Below are 14,545 nucleotides of genomic sequence, written 5' to 3' on the forward strand. Positions count from 1 at the left end.
TTATTCTTCACGAAACGCTATAAAAAGAAATGCAGTAGCGTTATGTCCGCGGAGTAGGATGACAGTGTTGGTCCATCACGACCAGTCTTACCTACCATGTGAATGTAGATCCAGCCAATTATGAAGAGTGTAGATCCAGTGGCAAGGTAGACACTTAAGTTGGGAAATAGTGTTTGGTTGTATTTTCCACATGTGGAGAGAAGAAAATTTATATAATATCAAGAAAAATGTTTGCATTAACAGTGCCTTCTTAAAAGAAAGTAACTATCAATTACCCGATCGCGCATCACGCCACACTACAACTTCACCTTTCTCAGATCTCCGTACGCAGAGGTTGTGTTTATTAACCTTTCCGGATAAGTGAAAAGTTGATTTCTCTGAGAAAACCTTGCTCTCCAACCAATTGTGGTCCCGTTCATTTCTACCCAATATACCTACAGTAAAGTTTAAATCTCTTTAGCCTATTATCAAGCTCCAGACGTTACAGCAATTGAAGTTTTAGCAATGACAGAACTGAAGCTTTCTATGTAGTATTTTGTAAATTGTTGGTGGCATACCTAACTCTTTTTGATGCTGTCCAACTCAGCTTTCTTAGATTTCGTTCAAATTACTTAACGAATTCTCTGTGTCTTTTATCATCATTTTTTCTGTTAAGAATACTGTCAGTCTCGATAATCTTCCCGTGCCAGTCCGTAGTGCTGTTCGCAGACATGTTCTGTAGTATCTTGGTTTGAAGATTCATGACGTTAGGACAAGAGATTCCATCTTGATATACCACGCTATGCATTTGGTTTCATCATCTCCATTTTATTGAACACTCTGGACATAAACTTCTAGAGGCAATTGAAATACAAACACCTCATGATGTTGTTAAGTATTTTCGAGTTATTGATAAGTAAAATTCGTTAGACAATAGGAACACTCTCTGAAGTTCATTCATTCATATTGAACATTTTCTGGAATTAGAATTTCTAGGATATAAAAATGCAAATCGTCATGGACTGCAGTCTATGTATTTGTAAGTTACGTTTTTTTAAACAAATATGTGTACCGGATTTCATCCAAAGGGTTTCGGACAACTTCATCGTTGGTGGAATTGAGTGAAACCAAACGTTGTTGCCACACATTTTGTTAGAAAGGCCGAAAGTTGCCTCAGGCAAAGGTCTTGGTCACTCTTATTCCAATATATGATGTACAGTGTGTCCCAAATGGTACTTTACAGCTTCACTTTCATATGGTGGAGCTTGTAATGGATATAGAGGCGAAGTAAGTTTTCTGTGATGCACAAACTCAATTTCTTTTTATCTTTAGGTTGAGTCCAATATCACTGGGCACCTTTGGTGGTAGGTATGCTGTCTAAACGATACTCCAATTCTGTCCAAATCCTTTTAAACATTTCAAAATCAAATGTGGCAGCATGGTCATGTTACCTTGCACCTCGAATCATCAGTATTAACTACAGGCGTTCTGTATACTATATTCTTGACTTCTCGATAAAAAGAACTCCAAGGTACATTGTCAGGAGATCTACCGAAACATGTAATCGGAGCATCCCTCCCAATCCAACGATGTAGGGGAAGTCCTGTCCAGGAAATGTCTGACTTACATGGACCAATGTGGTGGTGCCAACGTGTTGCTGATAGAGTACACGTAGTTGCAGATCATTCAATTGTAGTATCAGGTATAATTCCAGCATGTAAGACAATTTGCATGATTAATTGTTTCTTCGGTAAAAAAAAGAACGACTTTGTAATGCGATTAACCAACATGCAGCACCAGACTTTAACTTTTCTGGCTATCACGTACCACCTGCCTTACAGAAATGCATGAGTCTCAGGTGCGTAAGTTATGTTTATAAACTTGACTGCACACATGAGAAGTGAATTAGTCTGAAAATACCACAAAATTTCCGTACCTATTTACACGTACAAGAATGTCCGTGGCAAACTATGCGCGATTTGGTCTGTCGTTTGGGTTGATATCCTGTAATAATTACAATCGAAATGGAAACAAATGAAGATGTTTTCGGAGTATCCTATGTAATGTTGTGCGAGGAAGTTACAGTTCCAATAATGTTTAACAAAGAGGCTTCTGCGGTGAACGCTGGAATGTCCGTAGAATTCTTTCCGTATCTTTAGTTCTTCCTAGCGTGCCTACATGGTGCTTCAAATCCATACTGTCTGTTTGCATCAAGTTTCTGAATCGTTTCCTTATGAATGACCTAGTTCAATTCCTCTGGACTTGGGTGTCCGAGTTAGTATTAACAGAACGCCACATACGTTCTTTTCATGTACAGATGCCTTTTTTCCAAATTATGTTGCTCCTTTCGCCTGTAAAGACAAGAAAGTTATTCATTACCAAACAGAAAAATAATGATAAATAAATCTTGAGTTGGTACATCCTACAAAACTCATTTCATCTCTATGTCAGTCACAAGCTTGTCTCTATCCCGCCACTTGACTGCAAAGTTCTAAAGTATATTTTTGGACAGAGTGTATATGAGATAAAAGTGATATATTCTGCTTCACTCATGTTAGTATTTTTTAAAATATTTTTAACGTGTTTACCTTGACAGTCTTTATTTGTAGCATTGAACTTGCTGATTTAAACAATTTTAAAGTAAGATAATTCTGTTACTTACTTTTAGTTAGTTACTATGTTTCTACTAGTCAGTAGCACAACTCTGTTACTGTTCAGATATTTCATACATCGTACAGGAATTTTATTTGCTTTTAGTTGCGACAGGGGAGCTTTATTGCATGTTGTTTACAAGTAGGAAAATTCCCGATACATATATGTATTATTTTCAGTATTACTGTTACTTATTTATTATTGTTTTTAATTTGCTGCATGTCTGCTTAAGAGAAGAAAAAGTCTTATTTGCTTTCTTTTGTAATAATGTGAATTATAAAATCTAAAAGACAAAACTTTTTTAAAAAATGTGGAAGTCTTTATATAGTAGAGTAATATTTCAGAACTTCGGATTGACATGTATTTCAATTTCGTTCCGAGAGGCTTTTCTTTTGTACTTTATAATAATAATTAAAAAAAAATAAAATAAAATAAAACCTTACTCAAAAACAAATTAATCTGTAATTTCAATTTCAGTAAATTAGATATAATATCGCACATTTTCCAATAAATCAACATGGATACATTGGATAATTTCAGAGATATACTTAAAAAGAAAATCTGATAAAACAACTTCTCGGATATCATCGCATGTAAGCAATGCCGCAGAAAACCCATACTGATTGGGACATTTTCTTTATCTCTTGTGTATGCTGTCACGAAGTTGTCAATCCGAATTCCTGAGTAAAAGGCTCTATAATTAAGTCTTCTGTTGCTACTGGTAAGTATAAAGCATGTTTCTTTATTTCATGACAGCGCAACAGGCAGCTGAGGACAAGGAGACCCATGACCGTTCTTCCAGTGAGCGAGGAAGCAAAGCAGCTGATCGACGCATTGACATCCAACCTGCAGAAGATGAAGATGGTGAGTAACATTTTATACATATCTTCCTCCGTTTTAAGTAAAATATTTAGAACCTAGCAAGCTATACTGCTTATTTGTATAGTGTACTGTATACTGGCATTTTTTTTATTTCCCCTTGTAGAGCATTTTGTTTACATACATTCTAAGAGTAATAATTGCTATATCCGAGAAATTTTAGGTAACATGTAAGAATTTTTTATGGTAAGTGTATTAGAGTTTTAACTCCAAAATTCTGTAGTGTTGTCTCTTGTATGTACATTTTAGTCTGGTTGACCCTATGTTAAGAAAAATATAAGCAAAAAAAATGTTTGTATCTTTTAATATTTGGTATTCTTTTTCTTATTTTATCTTTTCTTTTTTCTTTTGTGTATCCAAATCAACGATTCTTCCTAATTGTAAAAGTAATATGAAAATCATACAGGTTTTTATTGATTACAGAAAAAAATTCGATAAATTAAACATTTCATGGCGTTTCATTAAGTGTTACAAGAAAAAGTCAGTACTAAGTTACAGATTGCTACAGAAAAATGTAAGAAATAAGAAACCGAAGTGCTTACATGACAACTAGTTTTATTTTCCCAGATAATAATCATTCACATTGAAATGCTTTTCTCATAAATGTATTTGGTGTATAGGAATCTGTGGGGTTGTCAGTCAATTGCGGACCTCGTGTTCCACTTCTGCATCATCCACGAAACTTTACAACGAAAGTGGAAACAAAACAGGTGAAATTATTTGGAGCTAAGTCAGGACTATACGCGGTGCTGAAGTTGTTACTTGAATTGTGCCAAGTCGTTTCTGGATTGCTTGGACCACATGAGGTTCGGTATTGTCATGATGGAACAGCGCACTTCGGTTCAGTAATGTCGGACGTTTTCGGCGCATAATAACTACAAAGCTGTAGCAGAACATCACAATATGATGCAGCAATTAGACTCTCCGTTTGCCTCAGGAAATGGACAGATAACACACTGGCTATCAGGAACACGTAAGGATAACTTTCCCAGCAGCGGACGTAATCGTAGTTTTTCCGCTAGTGGTGATAAAAGGTGTTTTCACGGATTCCACATGGTGCTCGCTTCGTTTCAGTCTGTAATAATGCATCCATGTTTATAAGCTGGAACGAGCTTGTTAATCATGTTTTCTTCTTTGGCACACTGACAGGAGATGTTTCAAGGACAAACCCATTCGATTTCTTTCGTGTTCTTCAGTAGAATTTCTCGGTATCCAATGTATACATACTTTTCGGAAGTTTAGCTGCTTACGCATCATCCTGTAGGGTGATACATATAAACACACAATGTCAGATGCAGTGAGGTCAATCTATACACCGCTGTCATCATGAACCATATCTTCCACCTGGTGCAGCGTTTCCTCTGTCGCAACTTTCACTGGAAGCCAAGGTTGTTATTCGTCACATTCGTTTCACTTTCTGCAGTGAATTTCACGATTCAGTTGTATACTGTTTGCCACTAGTAGTAACATTTCCTTTTGAATTTCCTTGGCAAAAACTTTCCGTCCAGTAAATGTAGTGCAGCCTATTTCTCGAACATACTTCTTCCAAGATGATAGTCATTTTCATACATCCCATATTGCTCGGATATTTTGCTCAAAACCTCAGTACGAAGTAGATAGTACTGTCACGTACTGAGAAAATTTGAAAATATTCACTCATATTTCGGGTTTTACACAGCAGTTTGTATCTTAGTTAATGACTTTCAGTAGCTTCGAAAAGATAGGATGAAAACTATCATATTAGGATGTGTCACCTGGTTTGTAAATTATTAACGATGGGCTTCGTTGATTCTCATATGATTTTTCGTTTAGTCTTCTCATTGTATAGTATAGTACAACTAATTAGTCATAAGTTACTTTTTGAAAAATCACAAAATCTATTTGTTGGCACATTCTAAGAAACTAAGCAAGGAGCCATACATACACTTGGAAACAAGAAACAGATTTTTAATCGGAATATATTAGCGTGACATAAGTAGCCTTGTTCTATTAAACAAATAGTTATTTTTAGTTCAGAAGATCAAAGCTTCACATGTCTAAAAGTGTTCAAATTTTATTGCTCATTATTGAATAATTACTGTAAAAAAAAAATAAAAATGCTTACCAACAGGATTGTTAGAGGTAGAAAGAGTTTAAAGGTAGTCAAGAAAGTTAATTTATTTTATTTGTCGATTTCATTTGATGAAGGAGTAACGGAAATATTTAACATTGTAAGATTTAATTTATTTTCATATAATAACATTGTGAATGAATGATTGTGTCAGTAGAATTAGAATACTTCTTGAACTGCGTTGTAGTTCTCAGGGCACAAATTTGCCATCTCAGGTCCGTCAGAGGCTCAGATCTTGAGTATATGCATGGTCTCCACGAAGGTATCCGAGCTAAGAAGTACTGTTGGTCCCATTTAGTGTTATTGCATTTATTCTCTGTCCAACCACTTTGTTAACTCTATCGAACATTCGTTTCATTGTATTTGTATTTTGATGTTACTTATTTTAGGTATCAACAAAACTTCATACAACTAAATACTTCAAGTATATAGTTTAAAAAGTAGCATAAACGTATAATACATTTTAGATAAGTCAGTTTGTTCCGTATGGATGACGATGACAACAACAGCAACATAATAATAATAATAATAATAATAATAATAATAATAATAATAATAATAATAATAATAATAATTGCAATTGTCATCTTTTATTCGTCAAATACTTCTTTGTAAAGTTTTGCTGAGAATCGACATTTTAAAATTAGTTTTGCAACTATTAGTTTACGATTTTAAGTGTAAAAAGAAAAACATGAAATGTGTTTTCATTAGAAATAATTACAGTCAGATTGAATACTGGTAGAACAATTGATCGTTAATGTTCTATATAGTCATCGGCAAAGCAGAAAGAATGTCGCCATCGATCTCGATAGAAGCAAAACCTTTACATGTGCGCCATGTGGTGTCGCTACTATGGATATAAACGTAAATGTCCCAGAATTAGAGTTGCAGTAGAGGCACTCTTGCATATATTAACAAGTGTTATAATTAAAATTGATTTAGTGGGCAGTTAGAATTGAGTGGATATTTGTACTGTGGCATTTATAGATATGCATTTGTTCAAGGATTGGATTATTTTTTAGACTCAGGTTAGGGGGCTTTATTGGCAAGAATATAAATATCGACTAATGGCATCGCGCAGACATTTTTTAAAGTATAATTTGTTATCTATCTTGCTCGAAGTTTCCAGAAATGGTCCAGGTTTCTCCTCCACTCTTTTCTTTTCTCTTGTGATTCCTTTCCCTTTCCCATCCTTTTGGTATTATTTACTTCGCGCTTTCTTCTTCTGTCACTTCATTTACATCAACAGGAAGACTTCCATGATTTCTTTCCCAAGTCAAAATTCTATTGGCAGTGAATAGATCGTTTCACGAGCTTTATGTTTCCTGTCTTATTTTGGGAGTCTTCTTCCAAGTAGAGATCAGTCTCCTGAATTCCTCATTTAAATGCTGTTGATTTCGGCATATTTCAATCAACGCAACCAAAGCAATAAACACATAGACACACAGTGATATTAGGTGCGAATGAAATGTCCGTCCCAGGTGCATCATTCGTAGAGGCCAAAACAATAAAAAATACAATATCTGGTTAATCAAAATAGTCGCCATTTGCTACCACATTCTCTTGCCATCATTCAGTGATTGATTGGATTTTGTGAGAAAAGAAGTCTAAAACCTGCGTTGCGAAGAAATCCTCAACGGCATGTTGCAGCGTGGATTATCAGGGACTCTTCTCTCCCAAGAAGTGATGAGATGCTCGAAGGCGTAATTGGACAGTGGGAGAGAGATTGGGACATAAGATGAATGAAAAATGTTTCACACTGAAACTCGTGACGAGTCTCCACCATCCTTTGCGCGTCATGAAGACAAGCAGTATAGTGCATCATGAGGACACCGTGTCTGTTGACCATTGCTGGATTCTTACGGACACAAGTTTGCGGTGTATTCTTGGAGTTCAGCACTATAACTATCTAGGTTGATGATTTCATCTTACCTGGGAAGAACATGATGGATCACTCTCACCATACCAATAACAACAACCGTACGGGTGGAGAGAGGAAAACTATAAATCATCCTGGACGTCGATCACAATTCAACCTGTTCTGACCGTTTACGAGTGTCAATCTTTTTTAATCTGAAGTGACAATCCTAAAGTTCTCCTGTTATTCCGTACATTCAGAAAACGATATATCTCCAGACGAGGATTCTTGTCCGATGTCAGCTCATGTAGTATCCATGCGTTCATTTTGTTCCTTACTGATTGCACGGAGCTGCCGTACAACGGCGGTATCATGTAATAACTCAATCTGCAATGGCACGAGATTTTTCGAGGGTCCACTTCAATGATGTTCTTGAGGAGCTCATCTGCACATGATGGTTTGTCGGTGCCCACGAGGCACATTTAGCAATGCTGTGTCACCGGAACGGAATTCAACAAACCAACGATGGATGGAGAAGTTCATTCTTCATTCCTAGCCGAAGTGCATTGTTAATATTTTTCGCGTCTTGGCGAACAGAATGCCCCACTTTGAAGTCACAAAGCAAAATAACTTGTTATCGCGCATGTGTGTGTGGTGTACTTTCTCACGACCCTGTTCAACAGCTCACTGCCTCCTGACTGCTATGTTGGGCGTGTACAGAGTTTGTGACCTTAGTCCATCTCTGCATTGTGTTCCTGAAGTGAGCTTTCTACTAATGTCAAGACGGACATTTCATTCACACGAACCTAATAAGTGCAGTATATACTAACACCAAAAGCACACTATAATTAATTGCAATAAATAGTATAATAAAGAAAACTAACTAATCTAACACCAAATGTGAATCATCAAATATCTCTCAAACTTACCATTCGATCTCAGTTGCTACTTCTGTTTACGTAAGTTGACAACATATAAACAGAGAAAAGTCCTCGGTGTGATTGATCAAAAAGGACTCTCGCGCGTAGTGACTGAGTGAGCCATTAGCATGTGTGTCCGTCCGTACATATACAGAACAGAAAGCGATATATATATATATATATATATTAATTCAGTAATAGGAAGAGAGGTCAATGTGTCATAATCTGTATGTAATTTCATGCATTATATAACTAACTATATTTTTTCTCCTATGGCTTAGATCAAGATGATGGCTTCAGCGTAAAGCATGTAGCATATGCACGCTACCTCAGAAATCATCGTTTGATAAATGAGATTTTCTCAGATGCTGTGGTTCCTGATGTAAGATCCGTGGTCACTACCACCAGAATGCAAGTGCTTAAAAGACAAGTGATGTCTCTAACTATGCATCAGGTAAGCTGAAATACTCAAGCCACTGTATAGTCATGTTTAAAGCAACTATTATTATTATTAATAATAATAATTTATATATTTATTTATTTATGTATTTTAAATGTTGGGATCTTTTCAGATTAATCACCACATTCTAATTGATTGTAATTTACTTTTTTTTTTAGTGTATCCATATTTGAAAAAATTGGCACAAACTACTTTAAGCATATCTGTTTTTATGTACAGTACTCACCTTTATATATTGTAGTGATAATCAACTTGATCTTAAATTTTCATCAATATTTCTGGCATAATGCACGAATGTTCTTTATCAGCATGTGTTAAGCTAAATCGTGAAGATGTTCAGTCATTCACATTATAGGATTTAGCAATTTAGTAGTAGAAATCAACTTGTAAGTTAGTGAAGAGTGAGTACTGTATATATTTTGAAATATGTACTATACGTTCCATTAAGTTATCATAGCTGCTTTTGTTCGTGAAAAGGAATATGTATATATAGTACGATCTAGGGTACGTAGTTTATATATCTATATGTATCTATCTATGTATCTACCTATCTATCTATCTATCTATCTATCTATCTATCTATATATATATATATATATATATATATATATATATATATATATATATATATATATATGAAGAACAGTACTTACATGGCGATTTTATTTTCAACAGAGGCAGGGTTGGCAGCTTTAAACCAAAAAACGAAAAATGTTCGTAAAAGTGTGTGTGTTTGTAAAATCTTGATGAACAGACATTTGTGGGTTATCACGTTTCACTCCCGTATATTATTCGTATATATTCAAACCTAAATTCCCCATTCATTACTCAAAAATATTATATGGGGGGCGCGGTGGCTCAGTGGTAGAGCGTTCACTTCCGGTGCTTGGGGTCCCTGGTTCGATCCCAGCTCGTGCCATGTGGGCTTTGTGGTGGACAGACACCGTGCTCGTGGGTTTTCTTGGGGTTCCCCGTTTCCTCCCACTTTCTTCTTTCCACCATTTCACTCATCTCTCATCATCACCTAACCGGCATAATCGTGGGACGTAAAACTTAAAGATTTCATTTCATTTTTCCCTAGTGGTGCTTTGCAAAGGATTTGCTAAGGAAGAACGGAAATTAAGTTCATGACAGTTGTCGGAGATGCTGCATTGAAATTTTAGAGAAAAAGTGTTACCTCAAACAGGCCTAAGAAGACTCTGAGAGACACGTGCAAGAAATGAAGGCGAAAAAGAAATCCAAACTAATAAACACAGTTGTGAATTTTCTTCCAGATCTCAATATTAAAAACTCTTGTTGACCCTCACGTTTTTTAAACCACCCTTGGCTCGTTATTAAACATAGTCAGTGTTTAATTATTTTCACATTTAAAAGTCAAAGTACAAAACATTTGCTTGTGGGTATATAGGAAAATAATGTTCTTACAGTGAATTGTAATTCAGAGAAACGGGACTAAAGAAACCACAGAATGTCTTCACAAAATAAAAGATAGCAATGTAAGTAGCAGAAATAAACTGAATACAAGCATTTTTTTCTCTCTTAGTGTAGTTTCAAGAATATATATTTAACGAAGTGAGGATGTCGAAATCTATAATGTACAGAAATTTATAAATCACTCGATATATCACCAGCTGCCATAATCCAGTGGTCGAAGACATTAAACTGGTAATCCAGGACCTGTCTGTCGCGGGTGCAAATCTCGCTGAGACCATTGGCCCTTTTATCATTTATTTCGCTATCATTCATTTATCTTCGTCTCATGTAGCTTAAAGTAGTGGTTCCCAACATTTTTTGACTGACGACATTTTTTACTGAATACCTACGATATCGCAACATACTTACTTGATTTTTTATTAATGATAATGTAAATTATAATAGTTCAAGACTATAAGTTTTTATGAAATAGTGCTTTATGTAAGTATTGAGCTTTGTTGCTGTCACTGAAGACTTTGATAGCATAGTCTGTCTCAAATTTAACTAATTATGTAAATATTAACTAATTACTATGATTTTTAAGCATTTTATAAAATTTCACAACACACCCTATAGAACTACGCGACACATCAGTTGGGAACCACTGGCTTAAAGGTCAGAACTGTGGAGCATAATATTCAAAAATAAAATAAATAAACTCACTATATGCTTTTATCATAACAACCTTATATTAAAAAAGATTAGAGAATAAATAGTATCTGACCGTAATAGCAAAATGTATAGAGTTTATTGATTAAATACTTTTGGTGGTCTGAAATATAAGCTTGAGTAGATACAGAACATTACCACGTTCTTTATGTACTTATATATGTATATCTATTTACAGAAAAAACTGGAAGCGGAATTGCAACAGATAGAAGAAAAATTTGAAGCGAAAAAGAGGAAATTTCTTGAAGCTAGTGAGGCATTCCAGGACGAACTGAAGAAGGTAATTGCTAATAAGTTACAGTATTCATATTTACGCTCATTTATGAAAATAAATAGTAAAATTATTATTTTCCTCAATGCGTAGGTTAATGTTTATTTTCCTGTGTATAATTGCTGCTGACATCCTGAAAACAGCCCGTTAGAGTTTCGTTGTACATTCCCTTCAGATTTAATGATCGTTTGTATACACAACAATGTGATAGTTCGTTAAACAGTAACAATGTGAAAATTTCTCTGAAATACTTTTTCTTCTTGCAGCTTACAAACTTAACTTGAAACATTTGTACAAAATTTAAATTATGATCAGTGATTTTCGACGTACTGAGTATGTAACCATTATAATACACTGACACGTGAATTCGTTGACTTTTAACGTTAACACGTTATGTTTGCTCTTTTGGCCTCAGAATAGCATAAAACATTTTTGCTAGATCGTCATTTCTTTCATAAAGAAGTCGTCGACAAATTGTACATGAGTAACTAATTTATCAAGAGGTTTTTAAGTTGTAGATTCCTTGCACCAAAAGTATAAAATGTGTTTATTAAATGATTGGTTCTTTATATCAGTAACAACCTCGAGAACAAGGTACACGAGATGGTGGTTGAAACTCTACACAAAAATTCGTAAAAACACAACCAAGGAACCTATTTTATTTATCACAGTTGTCATAGCTTTAAATCATGAATAACAATGTCGATAACGGATAATGAATATCAAATATCCATCAAACGAACATGTCAGTATCGAAATATGTTAGACATTTGCAATCTTTTTTTAATCTGTTTATACAAATCAAATTGCTTGTCCCAAAATACATACAACAAAACTTACTGTAAATAAGCAAAATTTTTATGACAGGTAACAAAGTCAGTTTCATACGCCTTGGAAATAGTAAATGACAGACAGATATTATTTATTTATCAGATGTAAATTATGCAATCCTGGCTGGTAACACTTGAGTTTGTGAAAAGGATTATAACTTACTATTTCGATAATATTTCAGCATTGCCAGCGTGCTGTTGATGAGGATACGTTCCAAAGGATGGTAGACCGTCAATATGAACTGCTGAAGAAAGAACGGGAGGAGCGGTTGAAGAGCAGTGGAACTGGAGGAGATGCGGATGACATTAAATCCGAGGAGGATCGAGCTCCGGACTCCGAAGATTCTCAGCCAGCAGCTGCGGAGCCTGTGACTCCCGCGGAAGACAGCACATCTCAACCAGAGGTAGGTACACCGAATTTTTAAGTGTATCGACACTTTTATTTATCATTATACATGATTTTTTATTATATATTAAATATATACTGTAATTGATCAATAATTCATCGTTTTGCTAAGTCTATTTCTCTTAATATATTTTCGAATTTCCTTCACGTGACAGTAAGTCGAAGTTACGTTGTACTTTGCTGAGTAGCATTTTGTTCTAGGAAGTACTGGAAATCAGAGAATGGATTAGAGATCCTTCGTGTCCTCATAGCTTCCATACTTTCGGTGAAGAAAACCAATGTGATCGTACGTGATTTCAATTCCACATGAAGTTTAAATTATCCACATCCCATAGTCACGGTCCTAAAAGGAGGCATTAAATTTAAAACAAAATGATAAAATGGATAAAATATTTAAGAGCAGGTAAAGGGACATGTGATGCCCCTTAGTTCACTCCTTAGTTTATATATATATATATATATATATATATATATATATATATATAAAATATACAGACTTCTCTAGCGAACTAAAAGAGAATCGACGTATCCATATATTAGGAAAACTTCTATAGTACCTCTCTGCGTTTCAAGTTTAACGGGACTTTTCTTCCGTATATTAAGGAAAGTACATAGGAGGTTAAGAACAACTGCAGGTAACAATATTCCTAGTCCCAACTATGAGAAATTCGTGAAAACTAGTACAGTAATCATAAATGTACGGATCCTATAGCTGTGCAGTTACTTTCGCTCTGCCACTTTACTTAAGTCATTGACAACTCTGATTTCAAGCAAGCTGTATGTAATTTTTCCTACACGCGCACACACTTATCTGAAAAGAGTGAAAACATAACCATAACACTAAGATAGTATATTTGAATGTTATATATGACTAAATTGGCCAGTAAAATTACTTATGATGACAACAGATCTATTTTCAATGAACGAAGGAGTTACCTGCTTCGTGCCTGGCATTCAGGAGGCACGATAACTTAGTACCTGTGATGTGAAGGTTAACACATCAGTTCAAGGTAAAGTTCTATCGTATTCATGTAGTAAGCTTGTGGTAGACAACATTATGTTCGCAAATCGCAAATTTTCTCGAGGGTTTTGCAATTTTTTTTTTTTTTTTTTTTTTTTTTTTTTTTTTAATGATTCATTAAAAGATAAAGTAAAAATGAAAACATACTATTTGTTAGTTGCTAGAATTGCACATTGGACTTCCAAATATACAATTTTAAACTCAGTTAAGTTGTATTTCATTCTACTGTACATACCTTATCAACATTAATAAATGTTTGTCTCCTTTAGTCTACAGACTATAAATTTAGGACGTTAAACTAAAAAGAGGTAGTGAGATTATCTGAATAAAGACAATATTTGTTCATGTATAAATAAATAAATAAATAATATATAAATAAAAATCAGGGAATTAATTTCACTGATTTGTTTAAGCGTACCCTGGTTTGAGATTTCTTTATTGTCCCAAATAAAGTGGATATTTTAACTAGTGATATTCTTGGTGAAGTTTTCATTAAGGATTAGAATTAAGAGTAGTTACACTTTTTGATTAAGCTTTATAATATTTGGGCTACAGTTCTTCTAATAAACTCTGTAAAGAAACGTCTCTCAGCAGAGTGACAATTAAACTTTTGTCTTACTGTGACGTAAAAAATCTTAACTTCAGGTATCAATAAGTACGCTACGGAGTACCATGAGTATATATTTTGCAAGTTACGAGTGTTATTCTTAGTTCTTGTAAACTAATTTGATTAATTCATAAGTAAAAGGAGAATGCTATTTCCCACAGAAAAGCAACATATAGAACGAATCATCGCAAAGTTACGTGTGACGGTTTCGTAATTTCTCTAAATTATCATACATGTCCAGATGTGTACTGATTTCTACATTTTAAATTTATTATTTTACCGTAGGTATGTTGTTCGTCATTTTGTAATAGTAGAAGTTAATGTCGAGAAAAACACAATGAAGTCAGTCTGCTAATTCAAGTTGAATCTGTATAAATTAATCATGATTTTTGATCTGCAAGTGAGCCATT

The 14,545-nt window shown here is 34.6% G+C and overlaps 1 protein-coding gene across 5 annotated transcripts in view; it reads left to right on the forward strand.

The window, feature by feature from the left end:
* The window catches only part of Bap111 (Brahma associated protein 111kD), a 138,140-nt gene that overhangs the window by 80,124 nt on the left and 43,471 nt on the right, over window positions 1-14,545 (forward strand). For all 5 annotated transcript variants that reach the window (XM_081748927.1, XM_081748924.1, XM_081748926.1 and 2 more), the window contains 4 exons: window positions 3,388-3,495; window positions 8,680-8,852; window positions 11,179-11,280; window positions 12,284-12,505. In XM_081748927.1, the coding sequence (XP_081605053.1) occupies window positions 3,388-3,495; window positions 8,680-8,852; window positions 11,179-11,280; window positions 12,284-12,505 (605 nt within the window). The remainder of the gene's footprint in view (window positions 1-3,387; window positions 3,496-8,679; window positions 8,853-11,178; window positions 11,281-12,283; window positions 12,506-14,545) is intronic.

This window comes from Thermobia domestica, chromosome 2, assembly GCF_964235325.1.
Source record: "Thermobia domestica chromosome 2, izTheDome1.hap1.1, whole genome shotgun sequence".
Classification (NCBI taxonomy): Eukaryota; Metazoa; Arthropoda; class Insecta; order Zygentoma; family Lepismatidae; genus Thermobia; species Thermobia domestica.